The 23,077-nt window shown below is 42.6% G+C and overlaps 1 protein-coding gene and 1 long non-coding RNA gene across 4 annotated transcripts in view; both read right to left on the bottom strand.

Moving 5' to 3' along the window:
• LOC118240993 overlaps positions 1-23,077 on the bottom strand; it is a 37,958-nt gene that overhangs the window by 8,333 nt on the left and 6,548 nt on the right. The gene's annotated exons all lie outside the window — the stretch shown is intronic.
• On the bottom strand, positions 791-23,057 carry LOC118240992 (nectin-1-like). 3 transcript variants are annotated; one of them, XM_035523894.1, is made up of 8 exons: positions 22,697-23,057; positions 5,606-5,947; positions 4,876-5,178; positions 3,556-3,664; positions 2,857-2,990; positions 1,588-1,708; positions 1,337-1,385; positions 791-1,207 (listed from the first exon to the last, which is right to left on the bottom strand). In XM_035523894.1, the coding sequence occupies exons 1-8, from the start codon at positions 22,761-22,763 to the stop codon at positions 1,142-1,144; spliced, it is 1,191 nt and encodes a 396-aa protein (XP_035379787.1). In that variant the 5' UTR covers positions 22,764-23,057; the 3' UTR covers positions 791-1,141. The 3 variants fall into 3 exon arrangements, with proteins under 3 accessions (XP_035379787.1, XP_035379786.1, XP_035379788.1); XM_035523893.1 differs by lacking the exon at positions 22,697-23,057 and adding an exon at positions 7,424-7,810; XM_035523895.1 differs by lacking the exons at positions 791-1,207; positions 22,697-23,057 and adding an exon at positions 7,424-7,811 and having other exon boundaries at positions 1,338-1,430.

Genomic DNA, 23,077 nt, shown 5'->3' with positions numbered 1-23,077 from the left:
GCCAAAGGAACAGCTGTGTCCACAGTTGTCGGCAAATAAAGCTGCACATCTGCTCCTTTTAGCAACTGTTCTCCTGACAATCCACAAGGTTCAACACCACTGCAGGCCCCTCCGCTCATACTCTATTTCAGTTAAACATATTTTAAAGAGAGATCAGGAAGTTTAAGACAAGGTTTAATGTGTATTTGGCAAAACAGACCTAAAATCATTTTAAACATTTAGTGTTCCTTCCAGAGTTTGTTTTCCAGCAGAGAGAGGACAAGAGAGCATTGTCTTTGTTATTTGCAGTATTTGACATTTATTACTCCAGCCAAAATATTCCACTTGAGCCTTGACAGAAAGGGCCAAAAAGCCCTTTTGTGAAATGTTTTGGAGATCTTTGCGACCGATTTGTAGGTTCACCGATCAAATTAAGATTTGGGCCTCTTCTTGTGTCATTTAAGATCTGATACATATCTGACCTGTGTCCATGCAAACACAGTGACAACTGTCAGATCAGAATATGGGCCTGTTCAAACACGGTATTTCACAATTTAGATCTTTCTACCATTTATGTTGTACTTTATCATTACATTTTGTATGACAATGAAATTGTTACCCACCCTGTTATAATGTGAAGCCTCAAAAAGACACCTGAACTTTGATGTCAGTGACATTACAACTACCACTGATGAAGTGATGCATGCACAGTATGTATCTACACTTAAATTTCTTAATTTTTTGTCGAACAATTGAAACTGTATGTGATCAAGCTTAACATCAACCCAATAATGGTAAAATATTCAGTTAATTAATATAATTTTAAGAAAACTTTATTGATCCCAAAGGAAGTTACAGAATATTAAATGTCTGTGAAACAGTATAAGGTCATCTTGAACAATTTAATGCATTTTAATGCTCACATACAGATCTACACATACACAAACACAAGCACAGGCTAACTAGGGATATCACAAGACAAGGTAAGCACAGCAAAAATAACAAACTCACAAATCACCACCAGTACAAGAAGGAGCTTGGGCAAGCCGCTGTCTTTTTCCTGCAGGGTCCTTATATAAGCCACAGCAATCCCTCAAGGAAGGGCGAGGCCAGCAGCGAGGTGCACAGACAGTCCTAAATCCCGAACTGGACCAAGAACACACTACAGCAGTCCAGGAGTGTAACATGCTCCAAGTTGTTGCTCCTCTGTTCTTTCTGAACGTGTATTCTGAGAAAAAGAACATTGATGGCACTGTAATTATAGATAATACACCACAACAGTAACAATGAAAGAGTGGGGATTAAAATCGTGTGGATTAAAATCGTGTGGATTAAAATTAGCATCTTTTAAACTCACCTGCGAGGGTGACTGAGTAGGCACACGGTCACGGTCGCGGTCGACATGGCTGTGGATGCATTCGTATTAGTGTAACACCTGTCATTTGCTATGTCTTAAAACGAGAATTATTTTGGGAATGTGTTATTAACGTTACTAGAGAACAAAATAAATGAACATTTTATGGTAGTAAGATGCAAAAGAACACAAATATAGGAATGCCAAAATAAAAGAAAAACAGTCTACTTTATATTCAAAATTGACAAACTTACTGAATTCCTCTCCATAGCTGTACGAGATGTGTGAACAAGCGCTTACGAAAAAAATACAAAAGAAAAAGTAGAATAGTAACCAGAATAATTCCCAGAATAACCACAGTGGTCCATGTGGATTCTACATAGAGGAGGAAATAAGAGGAGGAAATAATAAGGGTAGAAAAGGAAAACGGAGAGGAGAGAGACAAAGAAAAAACAATTAAAAAATAAGAAAATGCAACAAATCTTTTGTATATGTAGTGCAGATCGCCGCTTGTAGATGACTAAAGTTTTATTGATTGATGTGAAAGACAAGTAATAATACATCAAAATAGTTTCTTGGCCAAAACCAAAACTCAGGATACACTGGACTGAAAATGGGTAACCAAAATAAATAAATTAAACAAACAAACAAACAAATAAATAATATTAACTAATTAACTGTATTCATTAATTTGCTTTTTATGATTTTGCAGAGAGGGGCAGAACACATATTGTGTATTTTGCAGGGTATGAATTGGGCTACACTTATTTTGCTTAAACTCATCATCATGTGATGACATATAAAACCAAAACGTTCCATTTAAACATTTAGCTGATGCTTTTTTAATCCAAATTGACTTACGATTATGACTGAATACAACTTGAGGGTAAAGGGCTTTTAGGTTCCGTAATGAGGAGGAAGGGAAATCTGGTGTAACTTTTGGGCTCCAACAGTGGCAGGGTTTGAACCAGCAACCTTCCAAATAAAAGTCTAATACTTTAACCACTGGGACATTTCTTTTTACACGTGGAGGTAAGCTATCATTTCTACTGGTTTTGTTCAATTATTGTTGCCACATTGCAATCTGCCATGTCAAGTCATTTTATGGACACATTTTTGGTCAGTAAAATGTACTTACTTTATGGACATATGTCCAGAAAATATTTAAAATGGTATTTTTATGATTTATAAATTAAAAATTGAATATTATGGCATGATTATGTTTAGAACTTTTCAAATAAACCAAATTTTAAGATACCAGTAGTGTTAAAGCTGTAGAGATGAAAAATGTGTGTCCAATTTGTAATGTTCTCAAATTTGCCAGGCTCGTATAACTGTAAACATGACACTTTTACTATGAGGACTTTCCAGTGAAACAGTGAATTTCCAGAGAGGAGAATTTTTATTAAAACGTATCTACAGCTTGTGTTTATGGAAATTTCCCACAATATAAACACTGGCTGGCTATACAGCTGATCATAAGGTGAAGTTCAGGCCCTGCTGAATGTGCAAATGGTACTCACCTCTATTAACATATACATAGAGAGATCCTGTGACACTTCCATACTGGTTTGAAGCTTCACAGACATACAAGCCATTATGGTCAGAAGATAGTGGGATTAGAAGTTTGTCTTTATCATCAACTTGGATGTTCACCCTGTCAGTAAAACAAACAAATTATTGTGTGTATGTATATCAAACCACCAGATCCAGATCCAGACCTCCAGTTTTCTAATTATATTCACCTGTTCCCTGATTTGTTATTTTGGCAGTATATATTTACCACCTATGACTTTTCCTTTGTAAGGTCTTGTTTTATTCTGTGTTTCTGAGCAGTTTTGGTCTGTTTCCTTTCCTGGGTACTGTCTATAGACATTTTATTGTTTGCTCTCTTGGTCAAGTCTCTTCTGGATTACTGCCTGGTTGTTTGATCTCCTGCATGTTACTCGGTCACTGCCTTTTTGTCTCATTCCTGGCTCTCTGTTTTGAATATGCAGTTTGAGGACTGTCAGACATGACAATCAGCAAGAATGAAGAAAAAACCCTTGCAAAAATTTAAAAAATGGTATATTATTAGCATTTAATGACTGAAGATTTCTTTTGTAGCTCAACCAAACAGTGAGCACAGCTACCTTTTACTAATGTTTCTACATTTGATAATCTGTGACAGGTGTCAATGCTATAGCTGCAGCTACCATTGGTATACAAGAAGCCCTACTAACCTCCTCCAGGTGAAGGTTGTTGGTTTTGGATTGCCATCTGCTTCACAGAGAAATTCTTGATGTTTTGTTGCTTTACCAACGGATAAAATATAAGCAACCTGAGGAGGATCTGAAAAAAGAAAAGCAGAACAAATATTAATAAAAATGTAAAAAGGTAGCTTGAAAACTGCACACATTGAAAAGAAATCTAATTCAAAGAAAGAAAGTCTAATTGTAAATAACCTGGGGGGGGGGGGGGGGGGTGACGACACCTCTGTGGGTATTTACTCTCAGCAGATTCTTTTAATTGGCAAACATTTGTCATTTTTAAATTCTGTACCCTACATGAAGGCCCTGGTAGACACATACATATGTAGGAATGATCTTAGTTTGACTTGCATATACTTGCATATATTGCATATATATTGCATATATTTTACCTTCTGACATGGCTGCATGCTGTGTTGCAAATGCCAATATAGTTTTGAAAATCCTGCTGATACTATGAGGCAACATTTTTATGGAAATGTAATTGAATTAGTATAAAAAAAAATTTTTCCCTTTCAAGGGTAGACTTTGCATTATTTCCAATAGAAAACCTGGAGAATATGACTCATACCAAAGCACAACTGTGGGTTTGTGTCAATATAAACCAGTAATGCTACCTAAAGGACCTGGACTGTTTTTAATCTGCCCTTTTAAATGATTTTTTTCTCACTGTATAAATTTATTTTTTAATTTTTTTGCTTAAGCACTTTTCATAGAAAGTGGCATTCAAAGTGCTTCATGCAGACAGGAAAGAAATAAATCTATCACATCAGGAAAGCTAAACAAATACATTTGCCTAAAATGTTTTGTAAAAAATGTAAAACATCAGACTAACTGTTGTGACATGATTTAAAATTGGTCTACATTATTTAGCAAATATATTTACATTTATCAAATTTTGTAAATGCAGTTTTTCTGCAAAACACTCACTTGTATCTGACATACAGAACACAATAAAAATAAGCCATTTGTTAGAGGGTTCAATAGTATACTACAGCCTTCAATGATATGTTCACAATTAGCAAATCACATTATAGTCAGAATCATGGTGTGCAGTTCCAGTGTTAAGAATATGCTCTATGTCTATGACAGCTTTCTTATAATGAGACTATTGTGTAGTCCAGCACCAGTTTTGTATTCAGGGCCATGTGGTTCACCAAATACTGAACCTTCTACTGGTTAAGTTCTTTACTTAAAATGGATTACTATTGTGTAGTCCAGTACCAGTTTTGTATTCAGGACCGTGTGGTTCACCAAACACTGAACCTTCTGCTGGTTAAGTGCTTTACTTACAATGGATTACTATTGTGTAGTCCAGTACCAGTTCTGTATGCAGGGCCATGTGGTTCACCAAACAATGAACCTTCTGCTGGTTAAGTTCTTTGGATGCTACACCAATCAAATGACTTGTAACAGTGTAAGTTCCATCGGTTTGCAGAGACAGGCTGGTCTCTACTCTCACAGAGGTGTTCAGAGCCAAGAGCCATGACACTTCTGCTGCAGGCCTTGTTTTGGCTGCAGTGCAGGTCGCCAAGGTCACGTTACCATCACCAGCAACAGGAATTATCACAGGGCCGACACTGACAACAGGCGGAACTAAAATTGAAATGAAAGAAAAAAAAACGTAGTTGCTGACAAAATATAATAGTAATACAATATACATGTAACCATTCAATTTAAAGTTGAACTTTATGGTCCTTCTATATGCTATAAGGCCTACCAAATAAACTTTAAATGCATACTGGTCTTTTATACTTTCTGCAACATATATTACATTGTTATATTCTATAGCAACACTAAAATACATGAACTGGACAATTAGGTATTCATTCCTATATTCTAACAAACATGAGTCACGATGAGTAACACTACAAATACTGTTTGTAAAAAGCCTGTTATCTGCCTGGCAACTGAAAACTTGCTTGTATTGGGACTACTAGTAATATTCTGTTTATGCAATGCAGCTACTTGCAAGCTAACAATATCCAATAAAGTGACAACAAAAGTTAAAAACAAGTCTTACCCAACACAGTGAGCTTAATCTCTGTCCCAAATGGCCCACTTGGGAATATGTTAAAGATGCATGTATATATTCCTTCATCCAGTAATGAAACATTCTTCAGAGCAATTGAGCCAACACATTCTTGCATGTTCCCTATAAAATCAATTCTGTCTTTTAGTCCATTTATATGTTCTGTTATGCCATCTGGACTGATGACAAAAAAGTTCCTATTTTCTGGCTTTCCCCGTGTTCTTTTTTGCCATGTAATCTGTGTAAGTTCCTCCACTGTATCAATTAGCTGACAGAACAATGTGGCACTGCCTCCTTCTTGAATGGTCACACTCCTTCCAATGACTCTTACAGCTGTACATAAAAGAAAGAAAAAGAAAGAAAACACTTCTATAAAACATTAGGTACATGCTAAAATGGCATTAGGTAAAGCCAGGTAGAACACACAGTAAGATATCCAAATATGTGCACTTAATTAGTAAATCAAAAAGCAATACTTTACATAATTTAAGCAGTAACACTTCATGATAAGACTTGTGTTCTATTTGCTTAAAAGATTCGAAGCATTGCAGTAGGAGTGAGCGATATGACGTAAAATTCATATCACTGGCATTTTCCATTATACAGATGATATCCTATCACAAAAATACCCCCCAAAATAGATTCATAGTAATAACTTTTATATGCCCTTCAAAAGAAATAAATTGTAATAAACCTTAACTTATAAAATCAAAAGACGAGAGTGAGTAAACTGCGTTACAAAATCTTGATTTGCTGAAATATGTAAGACTTGGAGTTAGGGTTATTTTAGTTATTTTAGTAAACTTGCTGGTTTATTCGCCACGTGACACAGGCTCGCTCCAGGAGTACAGTTGATAGCTCATACATGAGTTGTAAAAACATCCAAAACTCATAACGCGTTACTAAAGAAGTAAATAATGATAAATGAAGAGCTGGGTCCAGCAATGCCCGTTATGTACAGCACAAAACCAAAACTCAGCGTGGCCTACGTGCACACGCCTTTTACGTAAACGTAATTTAAGGGGACAGTACACAAATTACTGACCGTTACAAATGACACACAAAAAGAAACCCTTCAACAAGATTCAGAGAAATGCATGAAACTGTACAACTTGTTTGAGAGCTGAGAGGGAGCTCAATGTTGCTGTGATTGTAAGGGGCTGCTCTAGAAAGAAACCCAGGGCTGAATTTAATTCCCAGCCCAGCCCTGATGAGTTGTAGAACCCTTAAATATATATTTTTAAAGATTTCCAATCTCCTTTTCCCTCCTACACCGTTTCAGGATGAACTGCTATTTTATACAACTCAACTTTCATTGTCCGTAGGGATGACTGTGGTGTGGGTGTTGCTGTAGAAGCCTTTGAAGCGAAGAGAAATAGGGGGACACGCACAAAAAACCCTCAAAAAAATAACATGTTTCCAGCGCTTCATTGACTTCTACGACAGGTCTATGCTACTGATAAAGTCTGTTTGTGACCAATAGAAAATTCTAAACGCGAGAAAACTGCTAAATGTGGCAAGTACTATTAAACCCTTCGAAGCTACTTATAAACGGACTTGGCCCTTGTAGTTTACGTTTTTTTTTTGTTGTTGTTTTTACAAACTGGTTTAAGTGGTTCTTTATATCCAAATCGGCAATGATGAAAGCCAAGGAGTACTACACCTATTTGGTCAGGCCTACACCAAAGTTCTTCAAAAACAGTCATTGTTTCTCTTCATTTAGGAAGCGTTAGTTTGATAACATAGGAACGCCTGGATAATGCGAAACTTGACAAATTGGTCAACACAGGTTACGAAGAGTACCCTTACCTGTAATTCTGCCGTGGCGTAGAGTGGACACAACGATATGAAGCAGAAGATATGTTTGAAAATACATCATTTAAGATGGTGGCTGCTCTGGATAACGCGGACTGGGACATATCCTGATGCAGCTCAACCAAAAGCTCTGGGTGGACAAAACCATCTAGGAGGCTCTGAACTCGGGGTGGTGAGAGAGGAAAGGGAGGAAAGTAGAGTCACGGTTCCAGTAGAATGGCTCTAGATGCCTGTGGCAGGAACTATGGACGATCACGGACTACAGGAGCCCACCCTCTGGACTGATGAGCGCGGATGAATCTCTGGCGAATGAGCTAAACACATTCTTCGCTCGCTTCGAGGCTACATCTAGCAACGCTAAGGCTAACAGCACTAATGGTGCTATCGGCGCAGCCAACGGGTCATGCGCAGAGCCCACCATAGGCAAATGCCTCCATCACGGAGAGTGACGTGTGGAAAGTGTTCAAAAGAGTGAATACCCGGAAGGCGGCGGGACCAGACGGCATCTGCGGCAGAGTCCTCGAAGCCTGCGCAGAAAAGCTAGCCCCGGTATTCACCGGCATCTTCAACCTCTCCCTGACACTCGGTATTATCCCATCCAGCTTCAAGCGATCCACCATCGTCCCCGTCCCGAAGAAACCTCTTAAATAAGAGAGAGAGTGTTCCGTATAATACAGTTTAAAGATTATCTTTGCTTATGGTGCTTTTGGGAAACCCAGCCCTGATCTGATAATCATCACATAAGATTTTCTTAACATCTACTTATAAAACTTTCACCTAATTTTATAATAACCCCATTACCACTGAATACTATACTGTATGCAAAATACAGACTAACTGTTGATGTGACATGATTTAAGATTGGCCTACATTATTTTTTATAGCAAATTTATTTACATGTATCAAATTTGTCAAATTTTGTAAATGTGCTAGAAGCAGTGTCTACAGATAGATTTTGCGCACATGACACCTTGTGTTCAGTTGAAGTACCCTTTGGTGATTGTAGACAGGTTTTCCAAGTGGACTGAGACGTTTCTTTGTTCTAAGGAAGACTTTCCGCACTGTGGTTAAAATCCTAGCTAGCCAAGGAGACAATGTCGATGGTATGGTGTGCCTCAGGTAATAGATTCAGAGCAGGGACCCTGTTTCATTTCCAAGGTAACTCAGAAACTATGCACCTACCTAACTATTGGCTGGAGGTTTCACATCCCTCATCATCCTCAGTCATCTGGCATTGTTGAGAGAATGAATTGTACCTTGAAAGAAAGGTTAACAAAGGCAATGATGGAAACAGGAAAGAAGTGGATAGATCTACTGCCAGCAGTGTTATGTGAGATCAGAATGACGCCCAGTGCCACCACCAAATTGTCACCATTTGAGGTCAATTTTGGTAGACCATTTACCACTCCATGGGTCAGAGGTAACCCAAGTGTTTCTCATTCAGGTGACATGGACGTGATCTTGGCAGACTACACCCAAATGTTGATTGAGAAACTGAACAGTGTGTATGGTAATGTTTCTTGCGCTCTCCCTCTTCCCACAGACAAGCCTACTCTTCCATTTATTCCAGATGATACTTTTGGTCAAATCATTGAACCCTCGGAAAGTTGGCGAAGCTGCGTACGGACCCCCAACAACCGTGATCGCAGTGACCCGAACCGATGTGCTAACATCGGGATCAGCACAGTAGATACACGCCAGCTGACTGAAGAAATCACCAGTAGCTAACGCATCCAACAAGCCAAATGCACCTTAACACATTCACATAGAGTACAAAATTTGTTATATGATTTCATGCTGAAGGCCTGCTCCTCGGCTGCACCACACACCAACGAATTACTCCTTGGCCCTGTACACTTTAGCATTGGTATTATAACTTGATAGGCAGTTAGGATATCTATCAACATCCCTTTGCAGACTCTTTGGTCCTTTCTCTCCTTGTTTTCCTGATAAGTGCATGCAAAACCTTACTATAGGAATAACGGGCGCCATTAGTGTGATAATATTGGCATTATTTTCAGTCTCGAAAGGTACAAAAGGGGGGATAGTGGGCTTTCAGAGTCATCAACAACAATGTAATGGCAATTTAGTTTGTGAGGTCTCCCTGGTAGCGGCAGGAGAGGCGGAGCCTCTGGAATGTCAAGCATTCCATACACCATGGGTACCAGCCTCGGTAGATGATGTTACAGCAGCAGCACTTAATTATAACTCATCAGACTGTCAAATCAATATGGGAGTAGGGTTTATGCTAAATGTATCTAAGGCAGTAGCTGCCATTGGTAATCTCCCCGCATGGGCCTTGGATGGTGGTTCATGGCCGGACCACAGGACAGACTGCGACATTGACATTAGTAAATGGTATTACCTCAATTCAGAAATATGTCCCTACCAGTATTACCTGTGACAGGTACCACCTTGTCTGTGTTCTGCAGGCTTACCTGATGGTCCATTTTTAGGCCACATGCCATGTAAAAACGAGGTATGGGCATTAGGCGTGGGACTGGGCAGATGCACAATAAATAATATAACAGGCACACCGTCTCTTTGCCCTGTGATCCTGGGCACTTGAGCATCTACAGCTATCATGTGGATATGCGGTAGGATGGCATACTCCAGCCTACCCACTTTGATTGTTAATAATACCAGTCATCAATTTCCCTGGAAAGGATGTTGTACCCCAGCATTAACTATCCCATCTCTGGTCATATATACACATTCGCAGTCGACATCAGGCAGTGCTAAAAGGTCTATAATTATTGGCACCCCTAATAGGTATGGTGGGTATGTAATGGCCAACCCATGGACTGACCCTGGAGCAAACATAGGTTAGAGTTTGTTCCTGGGAGGAGGAACTACTGCAGCCCTTAATAAAATTAATGGTTTGGCATGGCAGGTACTTAATTTAGCCAATAGGACTGAAAACGCCCTGGCATTTCCTACTGCATTCAAAACCGCCAGGGTGGTACCAATCCTCAAGAAGGCCACACTTGACAGCTCCAGCGTTACCAACTACAGACCGGTATCACTTCTCGCTTTCCTCTCAGAAGCCCTTGAATGAGCAGTTTATAATCAATTGTCTCTTTTTCTCACCCAGAACCAGCTGCATGATCCCAATCAGTCTGGCTACAAACCAGCACATTCTACAGAAACGGCCCTCATAGCGGTGACTGAAAAACTTCATGCCACTAAAGCTGCCAAACAGTCATCTGTTTTGATTCTTCTAGACCTTTCAGCAGCCTTTGACACAGTAAACCACAACATTCTTCTCTCTGTTCTTTTCAGGCTTGGTGTGACTGGCTCTGCTTGGAGATGGTTTCAGCCCTATCTGGATGGACGGTCCTATCAGGTGACATGGAGAGGATCCACATCCAAACCACGTAGACTCTCCACTGGTGTTCCACAAGGCTCAGTATTGGACCCCCTTCTCTTTGTATACTCATTCTGTTGGTGACGTAATATCTTCTCTTGGTTTCTCCTACCACTGCTATGCCAATGACACTCAATTATTTCTTACTTTTCCACCCTCTGACACGCAGGTCTCCAGACGTATCTCGGCGTGCTTCACTGACATTGCGTCATGGATGACAGCTCACCACTTGAAGCTCAACCCCAGTAAAACTGAGCTTCTGTTCATCCCAGGTACTCTCAACCCTTACCATGACATCACTGTTTCCTTTGAGAACTCCCTGGTATCACCATCCGAAGCTGCCCGTAGCTTGGGCGTAACTTTGGACAACCAGTTGTCGTTCTCAACTCATGTTTCTAATCTAACCCGGTCTTGCAGATTCCTCCTTTGTAAGATACGAAGGATTCAACCCTTTCTTTTGCAGGAAGCTACCCAGGTGCTTGTGCAGTCTCTTGTGATCTCAAAGCTAGACTACTGCAACTCGCTACTTGCTGGTCTTCCTCTAAGAGCCATCAAACCTCTACAACTTGTCCAGAATGCAGCAGCACGATATGAAGCAGAAGATATGTTTGAAAATACATAATTCAATCTTCTGAAGTTCACACGTTAGTCCACTGCTGCGCTCCCTTCATTGGCTCCCTGTAGCTGCACGCATCAGATTTAAAACCTTGATGCTTGCCTACAAAGCCAAAAATGGACCAGCTCCTTCATACATGTGGTCAATGGTCAAAGCCCGATCTGTACCTCGAGTACTTCGAACCTTAAGTACGGCTCGGCTTGAAATACCTTGCTTCAGGTCTCACGGATGACAAGCATTGAGACTATTTTCTGTCCTGGCTGCAAGATGGTGGAATGAACTCCCGTTTGCTGTCTGGACAGCAGAGTCCCTTGCAGTCTTCAAACGCAGACTGAAGACCCATCTATTTGCAAAATATTTAAAGGATAACTGACACTGCTCCCTTATTGACTGACTAATTTAGTACTTATTGTAGGGCACTATTTATGCTTTATAACAAACTCTAGCACTTATTGTTCATAGCACTTATCATTGTTTAAGATAGATCTTATGTATTTTGCACTTCTAGGTATCAGCATTCATCCCTGTATTCTACAGTATTCTAGTTCATTGGTATGTTTAATTCTAACCTACTATACTGTACTTGGATATATTCTATGAGTAAATGACAAAGCACTTTTGTAAGTCGCTCTGGATAAGAGCGTCTGCTAAATGCCATAAATGTAAATGTAAATTTGCTTAAAAGATTCGAAGCATTGCAGTAGGAGTGAACGACATGACGTAAAATTCATATCACTGGTAAAAACATCCAAAGCTCATAACGCGTTACTAAAGAAGTAAATAATTGCTGGGTCCAGCCAACCGTCATGTACAGCACAAAACCAAAACTCTGCGTGGCCTACGTGCACACGCCTTTTACGTAAATGTAATTTAAAGGGACAGTACACAAATTACTGACTTACAAATGGTGCAACAAAAAAATAACCTTCAAGATACAGATAAATTAAACTGCACCACTTGTTTGAGAGCTGAAAGGAAGCTCATTGTTGCTGTGATTGTAAGGGGCTGCTCTAGAAAGAAACCCAGGGCTGAAGTTAATTCCCAGCCCAGCCCTGATGAGTTTTTTTTTTTTTTTTTACTTTAGTTCCTCCTGCACTCCTTGGTGCATTGGGCAACAAGCGCTCTCCAACGGGTCCTATCGGCTGCAGCGTCTCTGGCTTCATCCAGTGAGCGTATGTCAATAGTTTTTAGGTCGGTGATGAAGGTTGATCTCCAGGTGGTTTTGGGTCGGCCTTGCTTTCGCTTTCCTCCTGTCTGTGTCCAGTGTACAGCTGCCTTTGAGATGCGTTTGTCTAGAAGACGTAGGAGATGACCAGCGAGGCGCATTCTGCGTTCGGTGACGATTTCTTCCAGCTTTCGCAATCCACTCCATTGAAGAACTTCCTCATTGGTAATTCTGTCCTTATACGAGATACCCAATATTTGGCGGAGGCACCGTTGATGGAAAACGTTTGGTTTCTGAGCGATCCTCTTTGTGTTCCTCCAGGTTTCACTGGCATAAATGGTGGTTGGGATGACGATCGCGGAGCACAGATGCATTTTGATTCCTGTATTGATTGTTGTTGAGGACCAGATGCGGCGTAGATGCTGGAACACACCCGCCGCATTTCTGATCCTACATCGAACATCCGCTTCTGAGCCACCGTCATAATTGGATACTATGCTGCCGAGATATGTGAACTCGTCGATGTCCTCCACCGTTTGCTGCCCAATAGTTATCTGCACCTTCGTTTGACGATTCACCCGCATGACCTTGGTTTTGTCTGTGTTAATGCGTAGGCCAACCTTTTTCGCTTCACCCTCAAGGCATGCTGTCATGGATTGTAGAGCCAGTTTTGTATTCGTTAGCAAGGCAATGTCGTCTGCGAAATCGAGATCAGTGAGATGAGATCCATTTGTCCAAGGGATTCCAGTCACTGGGCTCATCATCACCTTTTTCATGACATAGTCGACTGCGAGCAAAAAGAGAATTGGCGACAGGATACATCCTTGCTTGACTCCGGTTTCGATGTTGAAGAAGTCTGTGTAGCCATCGTCTGTCCTGACGCAGCAGCTAGAGCTGATATATAGGTTCTGGAAGACATTGACAAACCGTTGTGGAATGCCGTAGGCTCGTAAAATTTTCCACAAGGAGCCCCTGTGGATGCTATCAAAAGCCTTTTTGAAGTCGATAAAGTCGATGAGCAGGGGGCGCTAGAATTCGATGCGCTGTTCCATGATATTACGAAGCGTGTAAATCTGCTCACTGCACGATCGGCCTGCTCTGAATCTGGCTTGCTCTTCCCGGAGAATTTCATCCACTGCTTGTTGTAGGCGCCATAATAGAACGCTACAGAAGACTTCCCCAGGAACCGAGAGGAGTGTAATGCCCCGCCAATTGTTGCAGTCGGCAGTATTGCCTTTCTTGGAGAGTTTCCCGATTACTCCTTTCCTCCAGTCACTTGGTACGCTCTGATCTTGCCAGCACTTGTTGAGCAGCACTGTGAGGGTGTTTACAATTGCGTCTCCACCATGCTTTAGCATTTCCGGTGCTATCTCGTCTAGGCCGGGTGCTTTGTTGACTTTGAGTGTTCGAATAGCCACCTTAGTTTCCTTGATAGTGATTAGATCAAAATTAACTACCAGGTCTGGAGGTGGCGGTGTGGCGCCAAAGTCATAGGTGTTGGCAGGGGTGGGCTGGTTCAAGGTTTCCTTGAAGTGTTCTACCCAGCACGAGTCTTGTTCTTCTTTGGTGAGCAGAAACACCCCGTCCTTGTTTTTGATGGGTGCACTTGAGTTGCTCCATGCCCCAGTCAACTCTCGTACAATGCGGTACAGCGTCTTATTGTCATTCTTGCTAGCCGCCTCATGTGCTTCGGCTCCTTTGCATTCCAACCATGCCTTCTTGTCAGATTTGCAGCTTCGTTTGACTGCCGTATCCAGTTACCGATATCGCTCTGCTGTGGTTTCCTTGTCAGGGTCAGCTTTTGCCTGTTCGCATCGGCATTTTGCGATTTTCCTTTCGTCAATCAGGCTCCAAGCTGGGTCCCGTATCCAACGTTTTTTCTGTGTCCCGCGTCGGCGACCCACGGTTTCCTTTACCGTTTCTATGACTACTTGTTTGAATGCCATCCAGTATTCATCGAGGTCGCCCGCATCTTGGAGTAGCTCGAGCCGATTTCTCAACTCCAGTTGGAATTGTTGGACCGCGGCAGGATCTTTCAGCTTCTCCACAGCGTAAGGACGTTGTCGTTGCTTTTGTTCTCTCTGCTTGAGCCATAACCGAATTGAGGATCATATGAGATAATGGTCCGATCCAACGTCCGCTCCGCGATAGGCTCTGACGTCCAATAGTGTTGAACGCCATCGCCAAGAGATACAGATAAAGTCAATTTCATTGTATGTGGCTCCATCCGGCGATCGCCAGGTTTTCTTATGGATGTTTTTGTGTCGTAAGTATGTGTTACCAATGCAGAAATTGTTCATATTGCTAAAGGATAGAAGTCGTTCACCATTATCGTTGGTCTGTCGCCCCAAACTGTGTGGACCAATGACGTTTTCTAAGCCACGACGGTCGTCGGTAATTTGCGCATTGAAATCACCGATGAGAAGTTTAACGTCATGGGTCGGAATTTCATCAATGGTGTCTTGTAGCAGTCCATAGAACATATCCTTCCGATCGTCATCGGAGTCTTCGGTTGGAGCGTATACTTGGATGATGGAAGTTTTAGCGTGTCTTGATTGAAATCGCGCCGTGATGATGCGATCGTTGACAGGTCTCCATCCAAGCAGTGCACATGATGCCTTTTTACTAAGCACCAATCCGACACCATGAATATGGTGCTCCTCATGTCCTGAATACAGGACTGATTTGCCATCACTTACGATCTTTCCCGATCCAGTCCAATGCATTTCGGAGATGCCCAATATGTCAAGATTGTAGTTCCCACTTTTGCAGAGAGTTCTAACGTTCCAGGTGCCTAATTTGGAAATCATTTTTGCATCGAAGGTTCCGGTCTGCATCGGGCGTTGGACACCCTCGGGGGTTTGCTCCAGCACCATCATCAAGTTAGAGCCAGGTCCTCTTTGCTGATGGGATCGTTTAGAATATTTGCTTGTTGTTTCCATAGCGGTAGAAGTTTCTACAGGGCCGGGTTGCTGGCCCGGCGCCTAACCCTCCTCCTTTCGCATCCGGCGCTTGGGAACCGGCAATGGATGAGTTGTAGAACCCTTAAATAATCTTTTTTTTTTTTTTTAAGATTTCCAATCTCCTTTTCCCTCCTACACCGTTTAAGGATGAACTGCTATTTTATACAACTCAACTTTCATTGTCCGTAGGGATGGACATGGTGTTACTGTAGAAGCCTTTGAAGCGAAGAGAAATAGGGGGACACACACAAAAAACCCTCAACAAAATAAGCACGTCATTGACAGGTCTAGACTACTGATTAAGTCTGTTCATGACCAAGAGAAAATTCTAAACAAGATGTGATGGAAAATGATACGAAACTATGTATTATGTGATTCATATAAAATCACACTGATCCTTTTGTTCGTAAATTAATAATGCTGTTTGCACATTTGTATCCGCCTGTTGCTGATTAAGTTGAACATGTATCAGGAACTGTTAACATCAAGGTCAACTTGACACACAACCCACACTGTTTGGAGTCAGTTTGGGTTGGTTTGTGGAAAAAACCAAGCCGAGAGCCGATTGGCTTATAGCCACAGCAACAAAGGAAAGAAGAGCTGCTTAAGAAAAGATGATTGGTTAAAGACAGCACAGGAGTAGTATAACTAGCCACGGTTTTGTATACTCGGGGCTCCCTACCTGAGGCGAGCCAAACATTTATTTTATTCTTTTTCTTATTAAATTACCCTCTTAATCACGTCTGACTTGCTGTTTGTTCAAAATTCCACAAAAATTGGCGTAGTCGGCAGGATCAGCAAGGATCAGCAAGAGGCAACACGCGGAGCAGCGGTGACTGAACTTCGAGGACGCTCCTCAGAGAGAAAACTGAGCTGGAGAAAAAGGGAAATCCACAAGAATACGGGAAAGTACCTAACCAGGGAGTGACGTCCCGCTAGACTCCGGTGGTCTACTCCGCCTGATCCAACGAACAGAAAGTAAGTGGTGGAATTACAGTAATTTAATCTTAGAAGAAAGTGACATAGTGATCCGCCTGAGTCTACCCTGGGGTGGGTCTGCAATGTAGCAGAGTATATGAGATACTAGGGCTTAAAAATAGGGTCAGGAGGACTCCGGAGTCTGGGACTCCGCCAGCCTAAGAGAACAGGCTGAGTAGACATACTAGTGTAAGAAATAGGCCCGGGCTGACAGAACACCCCGCAGGGAAAGGAGTGGACTCAGTGAACCAGCACAGATTGCTGGAGCGGAACTAAATTAAAGCAACGTCGGAGACGTGATTAACAGAAAGGAAACAAAAAAAAAAAAAGGAAAATTTTAAATAAAATATTAGTACCCCCTTTACCCTTATATAAAAAAAAGGGGGAGAAAGAGAAAAGAGTTTATTTGTTTGTTTCTGTCATATTTGGGTTTATTTGTTTGTTTATTTTATTTGTTTATCGCCCTTACCCACAAAAGAAAAAAAAAAAAAAAAAAAAAAAAGGTGGAGGGCAAAGTAAGGAATATGAATTTAGCAAAGACAAGTTTTCCAGTAGCCTGTTTTTCCAAATGAGCAAAGACTATGGGGAACATGTAAATACACACGTCCCATTTTGGATTAAATACTATGGGTTTAATGTATCGGGGACTTTGAGTGTTGCATATTTACTTAAATTGGTTGAAAGAGTTAAGGTTAAATCAAGGGAGGCTGATAAGAAAGCGCGGAAATATTTTGACAAGAACAGTGAAGATATGTTGGAAAAGGCAAAAATGTGGTTAGAGGAAGCTGAAAAAAGACAGAAGCAGCAGGTAGGGCATAGAAAAGGTAATAATGAAGTGTCTCAGTGTGTTTCCTTAGCTGATCCTGACCTCAATGCTGCCCCGCCGAGAGCCCCCCAGCTGATTCAGCAACCACAAGTGCCAACAAACCCACCTCCATATCCTGAGCCAGGGACTTCATCGCTAACATCAAAGCCGTCTCCATATGACGAACCAAGACGACAACTGGAGGCAATAACATCACCAGTGGCTCATCACACTCGAAGTCACGCCACTATAAAGCCATCCGCAGGGCCTGAGACAAGCTATGCCCCGCAGTTCCCGATGGTGGAGGTATCTGGACCTGAGGGAGTGATTATGGTCCACCGTCACTGGACTGCAGACGACATCATGAAAGCGGCCGACGGCCTGAGCAAGCCAGGTGACATCGGCGGACGACGCTTCGGACAAGAACTGATGGCATTCGTGCAGTCCTGCAGAACAACTCAGGCTGAATTGAGACGGTTGCTGATGATTCGACTCGGACCACAGTATAACCGCATTGACAGAGGCTGGGTGAATGGAGATGTCCGTCTCCATCTGCCTGAGTGGAATGCACCGCCCCAAGGCCAACCTGACCTAAACAGCCCATACAGAGAGATGATAAGAGGACTCATCAAAAGAATGGAAGCAGCATATCCAACAACTGTTAACACTGATGTGATAGCAGCATGCAAGCAAAGAGATGATGAGCCCGTCGCTGATTTCCTCATTCGTTTGACACGTGTCCACACTGACCATTGTGGAATTGACGCGCCAGCACAACGTGCAGCGGGCCTCGGAGAAGTGGGGGCATGGGAAGCTCATCTGAGAAACAGCTTCCTTATGAACATGAGAAAGGACATTAGCGACCTCATCAGAAAAAACTGCATCGGCTATAGTAGAGCCCCTTTGTCAACTATTGAAGAACACGCCAAGCATCATCAAACGGGAGCGTCAGCGTGCCGACACCACTCATCAGGCGATGCTGACCATGCTCCAGACAGTAGGGGACAGAGGAAGAGGTCGTGGACGTGGCAGAGGACGTGGACGCGGACGAGGGAGAGGAAGAGGCCAAGGAAAGGGACTTGAAGGGAAAGAGTGCTACAATTCTGGGAAGTGTGGACACTTTGCAATAGACTGTCCTGAGGGGGAGAACGAAGAAGATTTTGGTGATTTTGATCCTACAATTAAGGAAGTCAAGCTAGACTGACGGGCGGCGGAGAGGCAGGACGGCGACGGACCACTGAGAGAAGACGACAAAAGGGAAGTAACAAATTTAAATGACCAACTATTACAGCAGATTAGTAAGGGGTCAAGAGGCCTCCCCGAGGTGATTGTGAACGTAGAGGGAAAAAATGTTAAGTTTTTGGTTGACAGTGGTGCTACCCACTCGGTGTTAAAAGAAGGTTTAATAGAATGTAGAATGAGACCAGGATATGGGATAACAGTAATTGGAGTGGGAGGTCATCCCATTGATGAAAGGATGTCCGAGCCTCTCCAATGTAGTTTAGGAAACAGCCAATTCAAACACAGCTTTTTGGTGTCAGAAACCTGTCCAATTAATTTGTTAGCTAGAGATTTAATGTGTAAACTTGGGTGCACAATTAGCAGCAACCCAGAGGGGTTATTTGTTATGTGGGAAACACCTACACAGGGAGTCCAGCTAGAGGCAGGAGTCCCTTTGTACGTGTATGAATTGCAGTGCACTGCTGGGGAAGTACTAACACATTTTATGACTGAAGTTACTAACACGCTACCCGGAGAGCTGACAGTTAAACAAAGTGACTCTATTCACTGTACAATGAAGGTCCATGAGGGATCTGATGTTGATTTTGAACAAAAATTTGACTTAGGGGGCAGCGACAGTTTGATTATCACAGCTATAGCATGGGATTGCGAGTGGGCTGCGGGAGTGGTGCAGCTCTCAGCTAAACAGAAATCTTTATATTCGATCTCACATGCAGCACCTTATGTGTCGTTGGCTAGCGCACATGCTGACCCAGATTGGCAGAGAGTAGGGTTATGGACCAAACGTGTGTTGAGCGCAACTGATTGGATAAAAGAACCCCAGTATGAAATTATGTACAGCCCGAGCATAGAAGTGTGGAAAATGCCAGCCCCGTATAGGTTAAATTGTAAAAGGGGGGTCGAGCTCGTGAGTCCAAATATGGTAATTATGGCAGCCTCTGTTACCCTCTCAGAGGAGGAGGAAGAGGAACTGAAAACAGTTCCTGCAGGGTTATGGGCACAGGGAAAAAATGATGTGGGCTTAATAAAAGGATGCGAGCCTGTCCACATCACCCCAAAATCTGATTATAGACCACACCAGCACCAATACCCTCTGAAACCAGAGGCAGCGGAGGGTATTAGGCCTGTGTTCCAATCATTAAAACAAGCAGGAGTAATCGTGCCGTGCCCAGATTCACCGGTACGTACTCCAATTTTCCCAGTTAAGAAACCAGGGAGAGATGAATGGAGATTTGTGCAGGATTTGCAGGCTGTCAACGCGGCAGTACACCCTAGAGCCCCAGTAGTTCCAAACCCGCACACCATTCTCTTTCAGATCCCACCAGATAGCAAGTGGTTCAGTGTAGTTGACTTGTCCAATGCTTTTTTTTGTGTACCTGTGCACAAGGATAGTCAATTTTGGTTTGCTTTCACTTTTGAAGGAAAGCCATACACATTCACGAGGTTGTGTCAGGGGTATTGTGAATCACCAACCATTTGCAATGCCGCCTTACACCGAAGCCTAGAAGCTTTGGAGCTCCCTGAAGGAACAGCCTTGCTGCAATACGTTGATGATCTTTTGATTTGTGGGAAAACACGAGAAGCGTGTAAACAAGCCACGGTGGCACTGCTACATCATTTAGCAGGGGAAGGCCATAAAGCATCCAAATCCAAATTACAGTTTTGTAAGCAGCAAGTGCATTTTTTTTTTTAGGACATGACATTACTGAACAAACGCGCATGCTGACTAAAGACCGAGTGAATGCCATCTTGACTATACCAAAACCCATAATGAAAAAACAACTGCTGTCCTTTTTAGGCATGTGTTCCTATTGTAGAACATTTATATCATCTTATGCAGAGCATGAGGGGCCACTCAGGAATATAGTACCGACCAAGGGGTCGAATGCCTTTCAGTTAGAATGGACGCCAGAAGCCGAAGCGGCCTTTACAGCATTGAAGCAGTTATTACAGGTCATGCCTGCCTTAGGCATTCCAGATCCCAATAAACCATTCGAACAAACCATGTCTCCCCACAGCCTAAATGAAAGGACTAATTGAGATTGCTCATGGGAGGAGTCACATGAGCAAAGGGGGGATAGTGGAGAGCATAACGAGACATTGGTATGCACCGGGAATAAACGCACATACCCAAAAGTTTTGTTCCCGATGCCTGGTATTTGCACAAAATACACCACACGGAGATAATCATACCAAACACGCACCCGCCGGACACCCGCCGCCCAGTGAGCCATTTCAACATGGGCAAATAGATTTTGTAGAACTAACACCAGCTGAAGGGAAGAGGTACATGCTTGTGTGTGTGTGCATGTTCAGTAAGTGGGTGGAGGCCTTCCCAACAGGCAAACAAGATAGTGATGCAGTAGCAAAAGCACTACTGAGAGAAATCATTCCCCGGTGGGGTTGCCACAACGAGTGTCTAGTGACAATGGAACACCCTTCGTACATGAAGGGCTAAAGGCTCTGACTAAATACCTAGGGGTGGATATGAGAAAACACTGCAGTTATCACCCAGCTAGCGTAGGGGCAGTAGAACGGGCAAACGGTACCATTAAAGGGGGTCTAGCTAAATTAATGCAGGAAACAGGCATGAATTGGGTAAAATGCTTTCCCCTCGTCCTGTGGCAATGTCGAAACAGACCGCAGGCACGAACAGGACTATCAGCTTTTGAGATGGTGTTTGGACGGCCTCCCAACACAGGGGTAGGACCACCCGACTGGGACACTAATCTGATCAATGAATCGCTTTTGCAGTATTGTGTGTCTCTGCACAAATCTCTCTCCCATGTGTCTAAGCAGGTAAAGGCAGTCCTTCCTGAGGTGATGGACAATCCCCTCCACATGCATCAACCAGGCGATTGGGTGCTGATAAAAGACTTCAGAAGGAAGCGGTGGAGCCAACCCAGGTGGAGAGGACCATTCCAAGTACTACTGACGACAAAAAACCGCATGGCCTTGGACATGCTCCTCGCTAAGGAAGGGGGAGTGTGCTCAATGATAGGCGACCATTGTTGCACGTACATACCGCCCAATGATGCACCTGGAGATAATATCTCCATGGCCTTGGACCACATGAGTAAGATTGCTGACCAACTTCGTGCTGAAGAAGCCAGAGTGAGACCTTGGGACTGGAAACAGGGATCTCTATTCTCAATGTGGAAAAGTATTGTAATTATGATTCTCCCATCCATTTTACTATTTGCCTTGATTATATGTTGTGGACCTTGTTATGTCAATGTATACTTAGTACTATTCGCATGAATATGGATACCAGATACCAACTTATTCAGGTCACTAAAGAGGACCTGGATGAGGATAACACCCTGTACCTGCACACTGTATTCTCTGATAATTAACAAATGATTGTATAAGAATCAAAGGGGGGAAATGTGATGGAAAATGATACGAAACTATGTATTATGTGATTCATATAAAATCACACTGATCCTTTTGTTCGTAAATTAATAATGCTGTTTGCACATTTGTATCCACCTGTTGCTGATTAAGTTGAACATGTATCAGGAACTGTTAACATCAAGGTCAACTTGACACACAACCCACACTGTTTGGAGTCAGTTTGGGTTGGTTTGTGGGAAAAACCAAGCCGAGAGCCGATTGGCTTATAGCCACAGCAACAAAGGAAAGAAGAGCTGCTTAAGAAAAGATGATTGGTTAAAGACAGCACAGGAGTAGTATAACTAGCCATGGTTTTGTATACTCGGGGCTCCCTACCTGAGGCGAGCCAAACATTTATTTTATTCTTTTTCTTATTAAATTACTCTCTTAATCACGTCTGACTTGCTGTTTGTTCAAAATTCCACAACACAAGAGAAAACTGTTAAATGTGCCAAGTACTATTAAACCTTTCGAAGCAACTTATGTACGGACTTGGCACTCGTAGTTTACGGGGTTTTTTTTTTACAAACTGGTTTAAGTGGTTCTTTATGTCCAAATCGGCATTGATGATAGCCAAGGAGTACTACACTTATTTGGTCATGTCTACACCAAAGTTCTTCAAAAACAGTCATGGTTTCTATTCGCTTAGGAAGCATTAGTTTGCTGACATAAGAACGCCTGGATAATGTGAAACCTGATAAATTGGTCAACACAGGTTACGAAGAGTACCCTTACCTGTAATTCTGCTGTGGCGTAGAGTGGACACAACGATATGAAGCAGAAGATATGTTTGAAAATACATAATTTAAGATGGTGGCCACTCTGGATGACGTGGACTGGGACATATCCTGATGCAGCTCAACCAAAAGCTCTGGGTGGACGAAACCATCTACGAGGCTCTGAACTCAGGGTGGTGAGAGAGGAAAGGAAGGAAAGTAGAGTCACGGTTCCAGTAGAGTGGCTCTAGATGCCTGTGGCAGGAACTACGGACAATCAGGGACTACAGGAGCCCACCCTCTGGACTGATGAGCGCGGATGAATCTCTGGCGAATGAGCTAAACACATTCTTCGCTCACTTCGAGGCTACATCTAACAGTGCTAAGGCTAACAGCACTA

Source organism: Electrophorus electricus, chromosome 2 (assembly GCF_013358815.1).
Source record: "Electrophorus electricus isolate fEleEle1 chromosome 2, fEleEle1.pri, whole genome shotgun sequence".
NCBI classification, from domain to species: domain Eukaryota; kingdom Metazoa; phylum Chordata; class Actinopteri; order Gymnotiformes; family Gymnotidae; genus Electrophorus; species Electrophorus electricus.
Note: the sequence above shows the minus strand (reverse complement) of the source record. Positions and strands in the feature narration are given on the sequence as shown.

What these genes read in the sequence shown, in the direction of transcription:
- LOC118240992 (XM_035523893.1), bottom strand. Translation starts at nt 7,493, where the DNA reads ATGATGTATTTTCAAACATATCTTCTGCTTCATATCGTTGTGTCCACT. An exon ending in CTACACAATAGTAATCCATT is followed by an intron (nt 3,665 to 4,875) that starts GTAAGTAAAGCA and finishes TTCTTTTTTCAG; the next exon opens with ATCCTCCTCAGGTTGCTTAT. An exon ending in ACAACCTTCACCTGGAGGAG is followed by an intron (nt 2,991 to 3,555) that starts GTTAGTAGGGCT and finishes TTTTACTGACAG; the next exon opens with GGTGAACATCCAAGTTGATG.